Source organism: Pleurodeles waltl, chromosome 4_2, assembly GCF_031143425.1.
Source record: "Pleurodeles waltl isolate 20211129_DDA chromosome 4_2, aPleWal1.hap1.20221129, whole genome shotgun sequence".
Classification (NCBI taxonomy): Eukaryota; Metazoa; Chordata; class Amphibia; order Caudata; family Salamandridae; genus Pleurodeles; species Pleurodeles waltl.
In genome coordinates this window covers 93,321,985-93,336,117 of record NC_090443.1, presented here as the reverse complement: position 1 = coordinate 93,336,117, position 14,133 = coordinate 93,321,985, and the positions used below count along the sequence as shown (strand labels likewise).

The 14,133-nt window shown below is 43.6% G+C and overlaps 1 protein-coding gene across 1 annotated transcript in view; it reads right to left on the bottom strand.

Annotated features, from left to right (window-relative positions):
* KIF5A (kinesin family member 5A) overlaps positions 1–14,133 on the bottom strand; it is a 602,234-nt gene that overhangs the window by 271,507 nt on the left and 316,594 nt on the right. The window contains exons 7-9 of the mRNA XM_069230811.1: positions 5,720–5,807; positions 4,558–4,682; positions 3,301–3,405 (exon numbers count right to left, since the gene is read on the bottom strand). Coding sequence (XP_069086912.1) covers positions 3,301–3,405; positions 4,558–4,682; positions 5,720–5,807 — 318 coding nt within the window. The remainder of the gene's footprint in view (positions 1–3,300; positions 3,406–4,557; positions 4,683–5,719; positions 5,808–14,133) is intronic.

Genomic DNA, 14,133 nt, shown 5'->3' with positions numbered 1-14,133 from the left:
TTTGCCACTTACGGTGAGTCTCCTTCCTTCTGATCTCCAAGCCATAGGGTGCCACCCTTCAATCCATTCCTGTGCTTTCTCTTGAGTCAGAAAGTAGCAGGATTTGCCCTCCACCAAGGTGTGCAATTTAGCAGGTCAGCATATTTTTAATTTCTTTGTCTTGCAAGGCTCCCTTTAACACATCAAATCTGTGTCGTTGCCTCTGCACCACCAGTATGAAGTACAAGATCTTCACCACCATGGAGTTCTCACATTGGTCCTGCCCTTGCTTCCTGGCAGTCGGCAGGTTCGCATCCTGGTCTCTTTGATTAAAGACGCAGACTATGATGGCTTGCGGAGGGGTCTGAGGGATCAGTGTAGGCACCAGGCCCTATGTGCTCTAACTCCAGAAACAATTCATGACAATCACTTCAAGGTTTCAAGATGCTAAACAGCAACATTTCAAAAGTTACACGCTCTGGCCTTCTGCCTGTTCTGGTATTCCAACCAGCCTTGTACTGTTCCACCTTGATCAATTCTCTGCGTCTTCAAAGCGTGCCTGCAGAACTTGATCATCCTTTTGTATTTTTGTCACTGCTACTTGTGGGACCTTTGCATCAGTTGTCGTTTTTTCAGGTTCTGCTCATTACTTTTCCCCATGTTGCTAATTTTTTTTAAGTCAGTACTTAATAAGTTGACCTCCATTTTTATAGAGTTTATCCTATATTCCAGGGGGCTCTCCATTGCTGACACTGCTGCTACCACTTCCCTCAATCTAAGCTGAGTTTTCAGGTAGGTCTGGAACCTTATCATCATTATACCCTTCTAGCAATGCGCTGCTGCATATTTAACAAATTTGTGTTGTTGGGCTGCCTTCATCCTCTTTTCATGACACATGTTCACAATTGGGCCTTCGTGGCCAGTGTCTCACTCCTCCGTGACCAGCATAACAGTATCTCTGTCATTGTCACACCTCACTTTTCTCAAGTTCGCGAGGAGTAGAGAGGAGTGTGAAGAATACTCACTGCTGCCTATCTAGGAGTGCCTACTTCAGTACCCTTGAGGACTGTTTGCCTCCCACTATTCTCTGCCTCATAGGTGGCTGCTCAGTATTGCTTTACTTCATTATTGGCGCTTAGGGCATGGTCTTTGCCCTCTCTCTCAGCAGCTTTTGCTAGTTGTGGACCTATCGCACATTGCTTTTTGCAATGCAGGTGGCCCGCTGTCCTCCAAATCACTACTACTGCAAGACACGTTTCTCTCCTGCACCACCTGTGTTCTGCCCAAAACAACTCTCCACTCTTCCTCCTCATACTTGAGAGGTGTCACATACAGCATCCCCCCACCACAGCTGCTCTGCCACTTGCCAATAATGGAGTGGAGTGTGCCTCCTCACGGCACGCTGCCCACAGGGGACACCTCAACCTCCTTTCTCGATGTAAGCACTGTCGTTTCTGTACCCTGTCCAGCAGTCAGGGGTGGTGTCATCCCACTGCAGTTCATCTCCAGGTGTCAGCTGGCTGCTAGTGAAGGGATGGTCCTGTTCACTTCCATGGCAATCCTCCGCCTTCAGCAAGACATGCCTTTATATAGGCCACGTGGGATCTTCACTGCACGATGATGTGCAGGGGATTCTGCTACTCTGATAACTTGCAGTCATTTTCAGCAGTGCTAGGCCATCACCACCTTGTCAACAATGTTAAAAATGTTAAATAAGAGAACGTGATAGACAATGTTGTCACGAGCAAGGCAATCTTTGTTGATGATGTGGTTTTTATCAATGATGGTTTCACAATTGAGACAGTCTACCTACATAATGCCATCATCAACCAAGATTTGTTGATAATGCGGTTTACAAGTTTTTTGTCGATGAGATACAAGTAGTATTTTTTTAGTGATAAGACTGTCATCAATGATGATGAGGTGGAAAAATTGTATTCATCATTGACACTGGTTGTTCATTGACAATGTTGTTCATGAGGCCACTTAGAAGGGCAATGATGTAGTTAGTTTTAGCAGACGATGATGTTTACGTTGGAATCTTTGGAGGCAGAATTGCATGAGAGGTTTCCTGAAGTGACAAACCAGAAGTATTCATCCTAGGGACAGCTATAAAGGGGTTTAAAGGCAATATAGCCATGGTATATATCTATGGAATAAAGTACAATAAACCTATACTTACCTAAGTTACAGTAACCCAATAATTACCTATGCGTACATACCTTGTCAATATTTTGATTGTCAATATTTTTGCTACGATATATAGTTAGAGCAATATTTAGTATTCAGTATTTTGGTAACATACCCTGAGTGCCATGACCTGGATGGAAGTGACAAATACGGTGTATGTGCAGATCATCAGCAAAAACCTTCATTACAGTACAATTTTCCTCTATGTTTTCCCACCATAAGAAAGGCTTTCCACGAAGAAAGTTGGTGTGAAGGCTTGGAGTACATCCAAGGAAAAGCAATGGAACCAGGAACCACTGACAACCTTCCCCTTTGAGGGGGAGACCAGAAGAAACTTACAGTTGCATCAGAGGAGTGTCACGGATGCCCAAACGTGTCCCCTGCAGAGCTGCATGTGTGATACTCTCCTGAGGCCGCCGATGCTGCTGCTCTGGCGGCAAAAGAGATGCTCTTGAAGACTGGACGGCCCAGGAGAATGTGTCTGCCAGATGGCGTTTCAGCCTTGGAGCACTTTTGACTTTTCCTAACTGAGTCGGAGAGGGATTCTTGAGACTCTGAGTGGTAGTGAGGCCTAACCTGAATGTCACCTACAGTAAATGGGGAATAACCACTAACGCTAGTGACAGAGAAGTGGAACCCAGCGGACTACCATTAAACACTAGAGCCATGGCCTCTGGGGCTCTGTGTATTATTTGCTTATGACATATTTCACTTTGTATTCATATTTAAATGCTACTTTTATTATAAAGGAAGTATTTGAATGAACAATCATTTTTTACTGCTATTGACCATATTTTGAGTTGTGAGAATGTCCTCACCCCTTATACCTCCACCCACTATCCCCTCCCCCATACTACCCTCACCAAGAAGCCTTGGACTATTCCACCTCCACTCCATTGAGAGTCAAAAGATGAAGGGGTACTTGGCTCAGTTGCTCAGAATCCATAGTAGGTTGGGCCCCTGGACATCAGGAGTAAAATGCCTCAATCCCCACAGTTGGACCCAGTAGCTCCTGCTTGGCCTGTTACATCTATGAACAGGGTTCTAACATTAACTGAAATGTAGATTTTGGGTAACATTTTCATTATTTTAAAATGCTAGCTGTTTTACAGCCAGATGTCTTTCTCTTACCGTCCCTTCTGCAAGCGAAGATATGACGTTCCCAAGGGCAGACAAAGACTTGTTGATGTTTTTAGCTTCATCCAGCACTGCACCTTCAGCTCCGGTCTTACTGACCTGCATAAAGAGGAGGGTAAGCCCTTTAGAATGATTAAACATCAACTACAGCAAACAAACAGTAGTATGACTGTCACAAGCAGAAACACCAACATTCAGACTTTGGTGGAGGCTTACAACACCTAGATTTAAATGAAAAGGTCAGATAAGTAGAAAGTATAACAATGCCTCCACAGGGACAGCATACATAACGTGTACCCTGCTGCACAACTAATTGGTAACATTACCAAATCTGGGTCCTGAGTGTAAGTTGCACGTTACTGGGGTAACAGTAAAATTCCATGTGGTTTTACTGTTACCATGCAGTAATTTCACAAACTATGCAAGTAAAAGTAAAACCCCATGCAAAGGGTAATTACGACATGGGACTGATTTTTCCGGTCCTAAAAGCATACAGAATTCACCGTTCTATGTTTTGTACCACATGCGTTTACCACCTGCCTGCTCTGAGCAGGTGGTAACTGAATACATATGTCTGTCAGTGGGACTGGAGAGAGAGAAAGGGAGTGGACCATTGCAGCCAAAGTCTCATTCAATTTTTCAGGCCAGAATTAAGTTATATTCTCCCACACCTGAAAAAATGGGATGTGGAAAAGTCTAACTATAAGAGGGACTGTTGAGCGTGAGATAATTCGGCTCTGCCTGACTCATAATCAGGCTCTTATAGTCATGTTACCAATTTTGTGAGGTTCAAGCCTATGTCTCGTAGGATACAAACAGATCTGTGCATGGGACAATCGTCTCACTAGGATTCCCTATGACAGGATAGATTTGAACATAATGATTCCAGTCTCACTCAGACGTTTTTAGATTGTACCCGAGTAGGACACAAACAGGGCCCTGAAATAGACAGTGGCCAAGATTCGTGCTTATTTTCCTTTCCCCTCCCTGTTATGCATCTGATTGTGGAATGGCTAGAAAGATGGGTCGAAGTGGTTCTGGAAATTGATTGATATGTTCTACTGCTGAATGGGAACTGGTCTTATGGTGGGAATTCAAAGTAGTGGAGTGCAGGAAATGGTTCTAGAGAGTGATGTTCTTGGTGATACAGTGAAAAGGTCTTAGGGTGGGCAGAGATTATGCTGCAGGTGGACTAAAACGTAGTGCAAGTGGTCTAGGAAAGCTCTCCTGAAAAAGGATGCAATGCTTTACCTTTTCGCTACCAGCGAGGTCGACTAGATACAGCTTCCCACTCAGCTTCTGCTCTGTTTCCATGTTCTCTTGCTTGATGTTGATGAGGAAGATGCTGTGACTGCGGGAACTGTGTTCATTCATGTCTGGGAAACAAGAAGAAGAATCACGTGAGAGAGGAAAGAGAAAACATGAAGAGCGTGGGAGGGAGAAGGAAGGAGGGAGAGAGACAGCGATCGAGAGAGGGTGACAAAAATAGCAATGTAGAAAAAGGCATGAACAGACTCATAACAGGTAAAGGATAGAGAGAGATAAAGAGAGAGGCAGAAGCAAGTGTAATATAGAGTCTGACAGATAAAAAGAGGTGGGAGAAGAAAGAACAAGAAATAAAGAATGAGAGAGGGACAGAAAAAAAGACAGGTAATGGAAAACAAGGCGAGAGAAATGAGTTACCATGTTGAAGAAGAGTAAACCAGTAGAAGAAATGCTGAAAAAAGACCAAGAGGCAGGAAAAGGAAGAGTAATCGTGCAGATAGTAATTGAAAGAAGAAAGGAGAAAAAAGTAAATGGTGCGTGGGTTTGTAGTGGAACAGGGCGAAGGAAGGAAAATGACATTTCCAGAGAAAACACTTGGACAGACATTAAAGTAGAGAACACAAAGCGTCGTAGTGGAAAGAGTACATATTGGCAACGAGAAAGAGAGGAAGCAGTAAACAAAAAGTGGGCATCAGAGGCATGATGAAAAGGACATAAGATCAAGACATTTAGGAAGAACAAAACAACATTGAAAGGCAGCATCATGTGGGTAGGTTATAGAGGGAAGAAATTGAGAGTGCAAGAGAAAGTCATGTAGTCTGGCACCACTTGTGAAACAAAAAATCACAAGTTGTAACCCTATATTGTTTAATTGGGTAAATAGCGGTTTTCTGTTTGTTCCCATAAACCGAGTAATACATGTTTCTGCATTTTTTAGGCTTCTACTCTGATAAAACCAACCCAGTGGTAGGCACTGTAATAGGTGGCAGTGAAACATTTAGGAATGCTTTTTTCTCTGTGGTCTTTACTAGTTCACATTTCCACATTCTGGGCAGAAAATCAATCTGAGAATATTTGTGCACTTCCAGACACACTGCAGTAAGATATGTCCTTGTTTTAAGCTCTATCCTTCCAAAGCAGTACTCACTTGTGACGGCAACATGGCGGTTCGACTTCCCTTCATCAATGACATCTAGTATCTCCTCCGGGCTCGAAACAAAGCGCTCTGTGCAACCCTGCGGTAGATGACAAACAAGGCGAGCAGATCTTCAATTCAGGATCGTTGCATTCTTTATAATCTGCATATTTTCATCGTGATTGAGTTTTTTGCCTAATGCACATCACTTTAAATCCACTAATAACGCACAACTTGTAAATACTTGGGGAGATGAGGTGAAACACTGCAACCAGGCGCCCTTAATGCTCCCATGGCATTTTGCCCCCTGACGTATCTCGATTGCGTCTGAGAAACGGTAGTTCACACTCCATGGTATGTGGGAGTCGACCTAAGGGTGTGGCATGCATTTAGCCACACTCCCTGGACAGCCTGACGGGGAAATGATAGTATCCCCAGAACACTGTACAATTCTAATGACACACGGAAAGCTAGAGGAAGACTTCGCAGAGGGCGTCATGGTCACAACAGGAAATTTGAAAACTAGCATTTGCAATGCAATGGGTCTCGCTTTTCTTGCCACATAAATTGAAAATAAAATGTAAAACATTTGACATAAGCGCGCCGATTCAAAGTGCCACGGTCGCCAGGAGCGCGAAGGAGAGACACAAAAGGAAAAAGAAGTTTGCTCTCATTCAAACATATCGGCAAAAGTGCAATTATCCATGTAACAGGGTCATCCGATGGCCAAGGCGGTAACAAAACTGCCCTAAGGAGGGACAAACGTAAAGCATTTACCAATGATAACAAAGGATTTTTGAAAGGCAAGCCTACGAACGAGTGATAGCGATGGGCGTGCGGCGGGGGTGGTTAAAAGCCCACAGATAGATTACAACAGACCAGAGGGCTTGCGCGTGTGACCTAAAAAATTGGAACATTCAGTTTTAATTCAGTGCCTGTTCTCTGCAGCAATTAAAATGGGCTAGGCCGTAACAGCCCACCAGAAAATCTGTCATCCCTATGTACCAGTCTGATTCTGATCAGGTCAAATTAATCCATCAGCTAAAGTAAAAAGTGATTTAGGAATGAACAGGCCCAGCACTTTGAGCATATGACACTGGGGCAAATGGCAATACTCATAGTTTTAGCAATCAATACCCCCTGTGTTCAAACCACAGAAACAAGACAACACCCATTAAATTGCAATAGTACATACAAGTTATCCTACTTCAAACAATATGAGCAAAACCGCAATAAAGTAACATATATGCCAATGTTTATAAAAATGTACAGACAAGTTAGTTGCTATTGCCTTCACCAGGAACTAGCAAACTTATCTTTCAGTCTGTATAGGTAACAAACGACAGTAACCAGAATACAGAAAATACAAGTCCACACACCTTTCCTCCGCACCCTCACACCTTCCCAAAGAATCACAACACGCACACACACTTATTATCACCAGCAGCCATCCAAGACACAGGAGAAATGAAAAAAAACACACACTAAAAAGTCAGGAGAAGCTTAATGTTTGGTGTGTGACATAATGCACATCAGATCTATGATTTACTACCAAGAGATATGTTTCTCTGTAGAAAAACATCTATGTCAATGTCGGACAAAGTTAAATGTATTTCTTTTTAAGAAAGAAGTTACTTGCCTGTAACTATAGTTCTGCAGTGTTGGTATCTTACTTAGATTCTTAGATTCATATGCTTGATTCATACCCATCATCGAGATGGCAGTCCCATGATAGTCATAGATAGCATTGCAATGCTAAACGTTGCCTGGAATGCTTTAAACATGGCCACATTAGTAGCCTATATGCATCTCTCCAATAGGCCCAAACTTCAGCCAATCTAGTGAAGGCACAATGAACACCATACTCCAAATTCCATAGCACAAGTGCGGAAGAAATGCATTAGGTAGGTGAGACTGAAACAAGGATGAGGGTGAGTCGCTTGTGAATTTCTGAAAAATGCAGACACTCGAGAATTGCAATTACAAGTACGTAACTTTTTAGTCACCAGTGTTGAATCTTTCATAGATTCGCATGCTTGAAAAGCAGAGTAGCAAGCAGTCAGTGCAGAACATACATTATTACAGTGGATCATGGGTAACAAAAAGAAGCTCACCCAGTTGAAAAAGAGGACGAATAACTGTTAGTCCTAATGCTTCATCTCTCTGTGTTGTCAACTCTAATTAGTAATTCTGTATAGAAATGTGTGCATTTTGACAGGTTGCTGCCCAGTAAATGTATTTTATAGGTCCTCCAGAGAATAAAGCTATGAATGTGCCATTACAGTATTTTGGAGGAGAGCCTGCTTTGTTGTGACAGAAAACTACGTCTACAGATAATCAATGTGCTATTCCGTCTTTTGAAACAAGTTGCTCTTTTCGAGGTCGACCATATGGTAACCATAACTGGTCAGATTTGGAAAAATGTCAAGTGCATGAAGTGTTCTTGCAGCTGCATCAGTAGGATGTTGGAAAAACATCTTTAACACTACTGTCTCATTTAAATGAAAGTGAGAAGGTTCAAAACATGATTCGTTGTTCAAATAACCGCCATCAGAGAACTGCAGAAAAGGCTCTTTTATCTAAAAACTCTTTCCGCAGATGTTTATGCTGAGGTGAACCACCTTCCAAGAAAAGTACTTCAATTCTGCTTTGTGAATCCTGTCACAAGGGCTCCTCATTAACTGTGACAGGACCGTATTTAGTTGCCATGGATTTGGTGGCTGTCTCACTGGGGGAAACTCTGAAGCGTCTTCTAGGAAATTTTGTAATTGTCCTGTTCGGCCACAGTAATGGTTGATCGGCCACTTGCTGGAGGAAACTACAGCCAAATGTTCTTTGATATATGTATGACAACTCTTCATGTTAAATGCAGCAGGTAAGCAGGAATGGATATGGAGAAAAAATAATGTAAATTGCATGTAACTCCTGATTTTTACACCATAAGAAGAACCAATTCCATTTGTTTGACTCTGAAAGTTGTCTTAGTTGAGAAGGTTTTACCTAAGACAATATTTTTCTGTAGTATTCTTGGATATCTAAGAGATGGGCTCCATTGTGTTCAGGAGCTAAGCCTACAAGTTCACTGACTTGGTGTGCAGAACTTGGCTTCTGCAGTAAGACAGATGATTCGCTTATGGTTTCAGCTGAATTTGAAGTTCACTGATAGAAGAAGCTGCTCTGTAATCCAGTACTGTGTGGGTAAAAACAGGGCTATCAGTCTGCAAAGGCATGGCTCCGTTTTCATTTTGCTCATCACCCTTGAGATGAAGGAAGTTGGGGAAAATCAGAGGCAAAGGTCCCTGACCATGCTAATGAAATCACCCCCCTTCAGCCCCCCTCACAACTCTGATATAGGGTGTCTGCTGGTGCAATACAAACATTTGTGTTTCAGGAAGATAGCAAGCAAATCAAGATATTGTCAGCCCCGGTGATGGAATATTCAGTTCAATTAAATTTGATTCAGCTCCCACTGGGGACACTCCTTCAATGTCCTCCTGAATTTCTGTCAGCTCAGTTTAAAACAAACATGTTTTCTATTGTTATGTTATCAGCATTTATAGAGTTCACAAAACCCAAGTGTATCAAGGCGCTAGCAGAAACCTGCACAAGGTGGAAAGACACCATTCCATTCAAAGCCATTCTGGGTAAAAAGCCAAGTGTTCAAAATCCTCCTGTGCCATAATGAATGGCAGGGAGTTCCATAACTTGAAAGCTGCCACCGAGAAGGCCCGTCTTCCCCCTCTGGCCCTGTGAAATCTAGGGACAGTCACCCGCTGGCAAGAAGAGGATCTGAGAGATCTTGTGGGCACATACCAGTGAAACATGCCAATAAGCTGTTCAGTGTTATTACGATAAAGGGCTTTGTGAACCAGAAACAAGGTCTTGAAGACAATTTTCTTTTTAATGGGAAGCCAGTGAAGAGTCTTCAGACCATCCCTAATTGAAGACTGCATAGAAATGTTCAGAATAAGCAGAGAAGCCGCGTTTTGTGTCACCTGCAGCTTCTTAATTTCACTCTCATCCATATTAGGATAGAGAGAATTACAGTAATCTATACAGGAGGTGATGAGGGCAAAAACAACTGTTTGCCATAGAACATTGGGGATGAAAGGGAAAATCTTCCTCAGTATTCTGATAATATACAGACAGGTATTAGACGTAAGACTGGCTTAAGTATTGAAACTCAGAGAGTTATCAACTAAAACACCTAGATTTTAAGCAGACTCCACAGGAGTGGGAAAAGAACCACACTCCTCGGGCCACCAGATATCAGACCATATAGATTTCTGGGCCCCAAAAACCAGCACCTCTGTATTTCTGGCATTGAGTTTGAGCACATTGTTGCTCATCCATTTCTTGATGTTGGGCATTCACTGCCTAAAAGACTGGGCGACAGCGGTCACATTGCTGGAAATCGTCACAATAATCTGCATATCATCTGCATAAGATTGAACTTCAAAGCCAAAGGACCGGACAAGGGCTGCCAATGGCGCCACAGAGATATTAAAAAGAGTCGGACTCAACACGGAGCACTGGGGGACACTACATGGAAGACTGAAAGCATCAGCCTTGAAATCCCCAATACGCTCCATCTGGACTCAGTTAGAAAGGAAGATAAGGGACTAAGCGCGCGCCCATCAATCCCAATCTCCTCCAACCACTGAATCATTCGAGCAGGCCACACTGTGTCAAATGCAGAGGACAGATCGAGTAGGAGAAGAATGGTTGTGCCCCCATGATCAACGTGGCGCCGGATGTTATCAGTTACTGCCACAAGAGCAGTTCATGTATTGCGGCCAGATCTGAAACCATTTTGTGATGGTTCCAATGCTCCCTGCATTTCAATAAAATCCTCTAGTTTCTGATTTAAAAATGTTTCCAGGGCCTTGGCAGGAAATGGGAGAAGAGCGATAGGACGATAGTTATTAAAATCGGCCAGGTCATTATTGTTTTTTTTTTCAAAAGTGGGGTTACAAAGGCACAATTCCAAGCAGAAGAAAACCTGCCTGATTGGAGAATACACCTGAAAATATTTTGTAAAAGGTCTGCAATGGGCTACGGGGCAGGTGGAAAATAATTTATGCAGCACAAGGATCCAGTGGGGACCCTGACTTAATTCTCAAGAGAAGCTCCTTGTTCTCTTCAAGAGGAATTATCAGAAAATCCAACAATTGTTGCCTGAATGAGCCCTTTAAAGTGGGCAAGGAGATTGAGGTGTGTGAGAAATCACAATCTCAAGTGGGTGAGAGATCAAACAAAGAGTATAAATCAAGAATCTTATTTTTTTTATGCGAGCCATATCATCACAGAAGTCTTGAGAGGTAGGGGCCTGATTCTGCAATGTAAGGGAGGCCAGGTCTTTAATAGTTTTAAGCAGGCCCATAGAGAATTGCTGGCTGTCCTGATTTTTTCTGTATAAAATGCAGATTTCTCAGTTTTGATAGCCAATTTGTATTGTAACAACAGTGTCGTATGCTTAGTTTTCTCACCAAGTTTTCCTTCAGAATTAGATGTAATAAACCATTTGTGTTCCTGCCTTCGATATTTAAGTTGAAGCTCCTTAAGTTCGGCCATATACCAGGAAGCAGACGGTTTCATCCTAAACACAGTTTTAGTTTTTAAAGGGGAAGAGGAGACCCAGGTATCAAAACTCTCCTCAGAGTAGCGCTTAGATGACACTATGCTGTGTTTGGAAGCATGCAGGGTATGCTCAAAGTGAGCAGTGGTAATCGTACTCACTGTTCTACAGGTAATCAGCTTCATATGCAGAGTATAGGACATACAATGTTCTACGTTGATGCTAAAAAAGATGATATAGTGGTCAGTCCAACTCAGAGTGCGCATTTCATTAATGGACAAATCAGGATGATTAGAAAAAAACCCATCCAGGGCATGCCCTAAAGAGTGAGTAGGGGACCTGATTTTCTGAGGTAGGTCTAGGTTTGCCATTAATTCTAGCAAAAGTGGTGTCTTTACTAGAGAGATCCTCAAAGTTAAAGACTTCCAATAAAGTAATGTATCTGCAATTAAAAGAGGGATCAATGATTTGATCCCAGGAACCAATAAAATTGGTCCTGGTGCCAGGAGGTCTATACACAAGAATACCAGTGAACATACTTGATCTGACAATGGATGGTTAAGCCCCTTAGCTTTTGAGATTCTTCTGAGCGAAGGTGAGATCTTGGTCCTACAAGCTTGTTAACATTTTTGTACTGCCCGTACATTCAAAGAACTGAATATCCTTTGATCCTGGGAAGCAGGTTTGCAAACCCAGTGAAATATCCTTTACTTCCAGCACAATGATACGAAGCTGCATCACTTCTGTCATCCGTCTGCCCCTGTCTGGTAGATCTTGCTGGTGTGCCCCCAACATTCCAACAAGTCACCTGTTGCTTTTACAAATAGGGGTCTTTCCTGTAGAAGACTCAGGTACCAAGTTTTGTTTTTCTCTTGAGTGCCCTACAGTTTGACTTTGATCAGTTAGCCGAAAGAGACTTTACTTTGAGTCCACCGGCAGTCATGTTTGCCTTGGAAACAGATTCATGTGTAGGCAACAAAACAAGATTAACAAAATGAAGGGCGAAATCCTCCCTAAAAGTGACTTGAAGACGTATACTGAAATAGAGTCCGTAGTTTCTTGTCTAAATCAGTCAACTTTGATAGTCTTTCTTTGGAAGGAAAAGTTTTGTATATTACTGTTTACACCACAGTTCCCCAAAACTGCATTTTTCTTTGAGACTTTAAAGACAACGTCTGGCATGGCCAAGATGGCGGCAGAGTAAGTTGTGCTTTCTGCACCTCCAGGTCATCAATAACAGTGCTGATTGGCATCCTGAGCCCAAAATATCTCTCCTCGGGGCTCATGGATCTCCTGGGCACACCAGGAAGAACGTAGAACAACAGAGCTGTCCTCCGTAAGGTTTTGAGCAGCGCACCAAGTGCCTTCCATAATGACGACTGCCTGAACGATGCGGACCTGGCCACGCCACAAGACTCCTCATCTTTGCGCCTTAAGGAAACGGCACTGGATGACTCCTGCATTGCCACTGCAGTCTGTCTTCCCCCTCCACCCCTGGCAAGCCTCCCAGTAGCGGTGAGTAACATCGCAGACTCGGCCCAATGATGTAGGGGCTGGACCACAAAGTTTTGCCACATTGAGACATGGGCCCCAGCACTGAGACATGGGCCTCAGAGAACCGTTGGTCATGGAGAGTGTTGTCAGGGACCCTACAAGGCCCCTACTGGCCACTGCCATTACACCTCCCCCTGCCATCCTTGTACAGCGCTTAATGGATTGGAGGGCGTAAAATCCCAAGAATCTGCTACCAGAGATGCACGGTGAGTCCATGGGCCTAGAGCGCACCTTTGCTGACACCGCTAACCTGCGGGCAGGGGGAGGCCCAGACCTAGCTGTATTGGGGGATTCCCCCTGGTTGTGCAAACGGAGAGCAGGCACATGGAGTGCTGATACTATTCCCTGACCATCCCTGCCCCACTGTAGTGACCCCCCCGCCTGTCAACATGGACAAGTTCCTTTATTCCTTCATTCCCTGGGCGATACAGTAGGCACTAAATACTCATTCAGGTGGCTCAAGCCTCACCAGTGCAATCAGTCATCCTTCAACCCATGACTCACATCCAGATCAACCCAGCACGATCCCTCACCCTCAATTATCACTCTGGAAATTAAAGTGACAAGCCTCAATGTACGAGGCTTAAATAACCTTACCAAATAAGCAGCAGTCCTGTCACTCCTAGAATGCGTAGGCAGTGATATATGCCTCTTGGAGGAGACCCACCTACTTTCCAGAGATATACATAGGATGCAATACAGATGGCTCCCATGCTAGCTCTGCTCCTCATCCTCAACAAAATGAGGGTGTGGGTGATTTTCTTGTCTAAGACGTTTGAGGGCGAGGTCCTCTCCAAGGAAGCAGAACTTAAAGGTAGACTCCTAGCTTATAGGTTCTGACTGGGATCGTTCTAATTCACACTGGCAAATATTTATGCACCCAATGAACACTACGAGGCATTCATAGCAGGTGCTCTCGCACCTGTCCTCCCCTCCCCGGGCGCTTCTATATATTGATCGGTTGGGACGTGAATCTTGTGATGGACAATGACCTAGACTGCTCCGGCCACCACTCTGAACAAACTGGAGTCTTCTCAGCCCACAGTCTCCGATGGTTGGCTAGCTGTGGACTGCAGGATGTTTGGTGACTAGCACACCCTAAAATGTGAGACTACACATTCTATTCTGCAGCACTCAAAACTTATGCCCGCATTGACCACTTTTTAGCAACTCCAGCTGTACAAACTCTTAACCAGGCCACTTACATTGCCCCCAGATCTCTATCAGACAACGTCCCACTGTCGCTTGTGATGTGTCTCGACTCAAATCAGACCAGGACATGGTGCTGGCATCT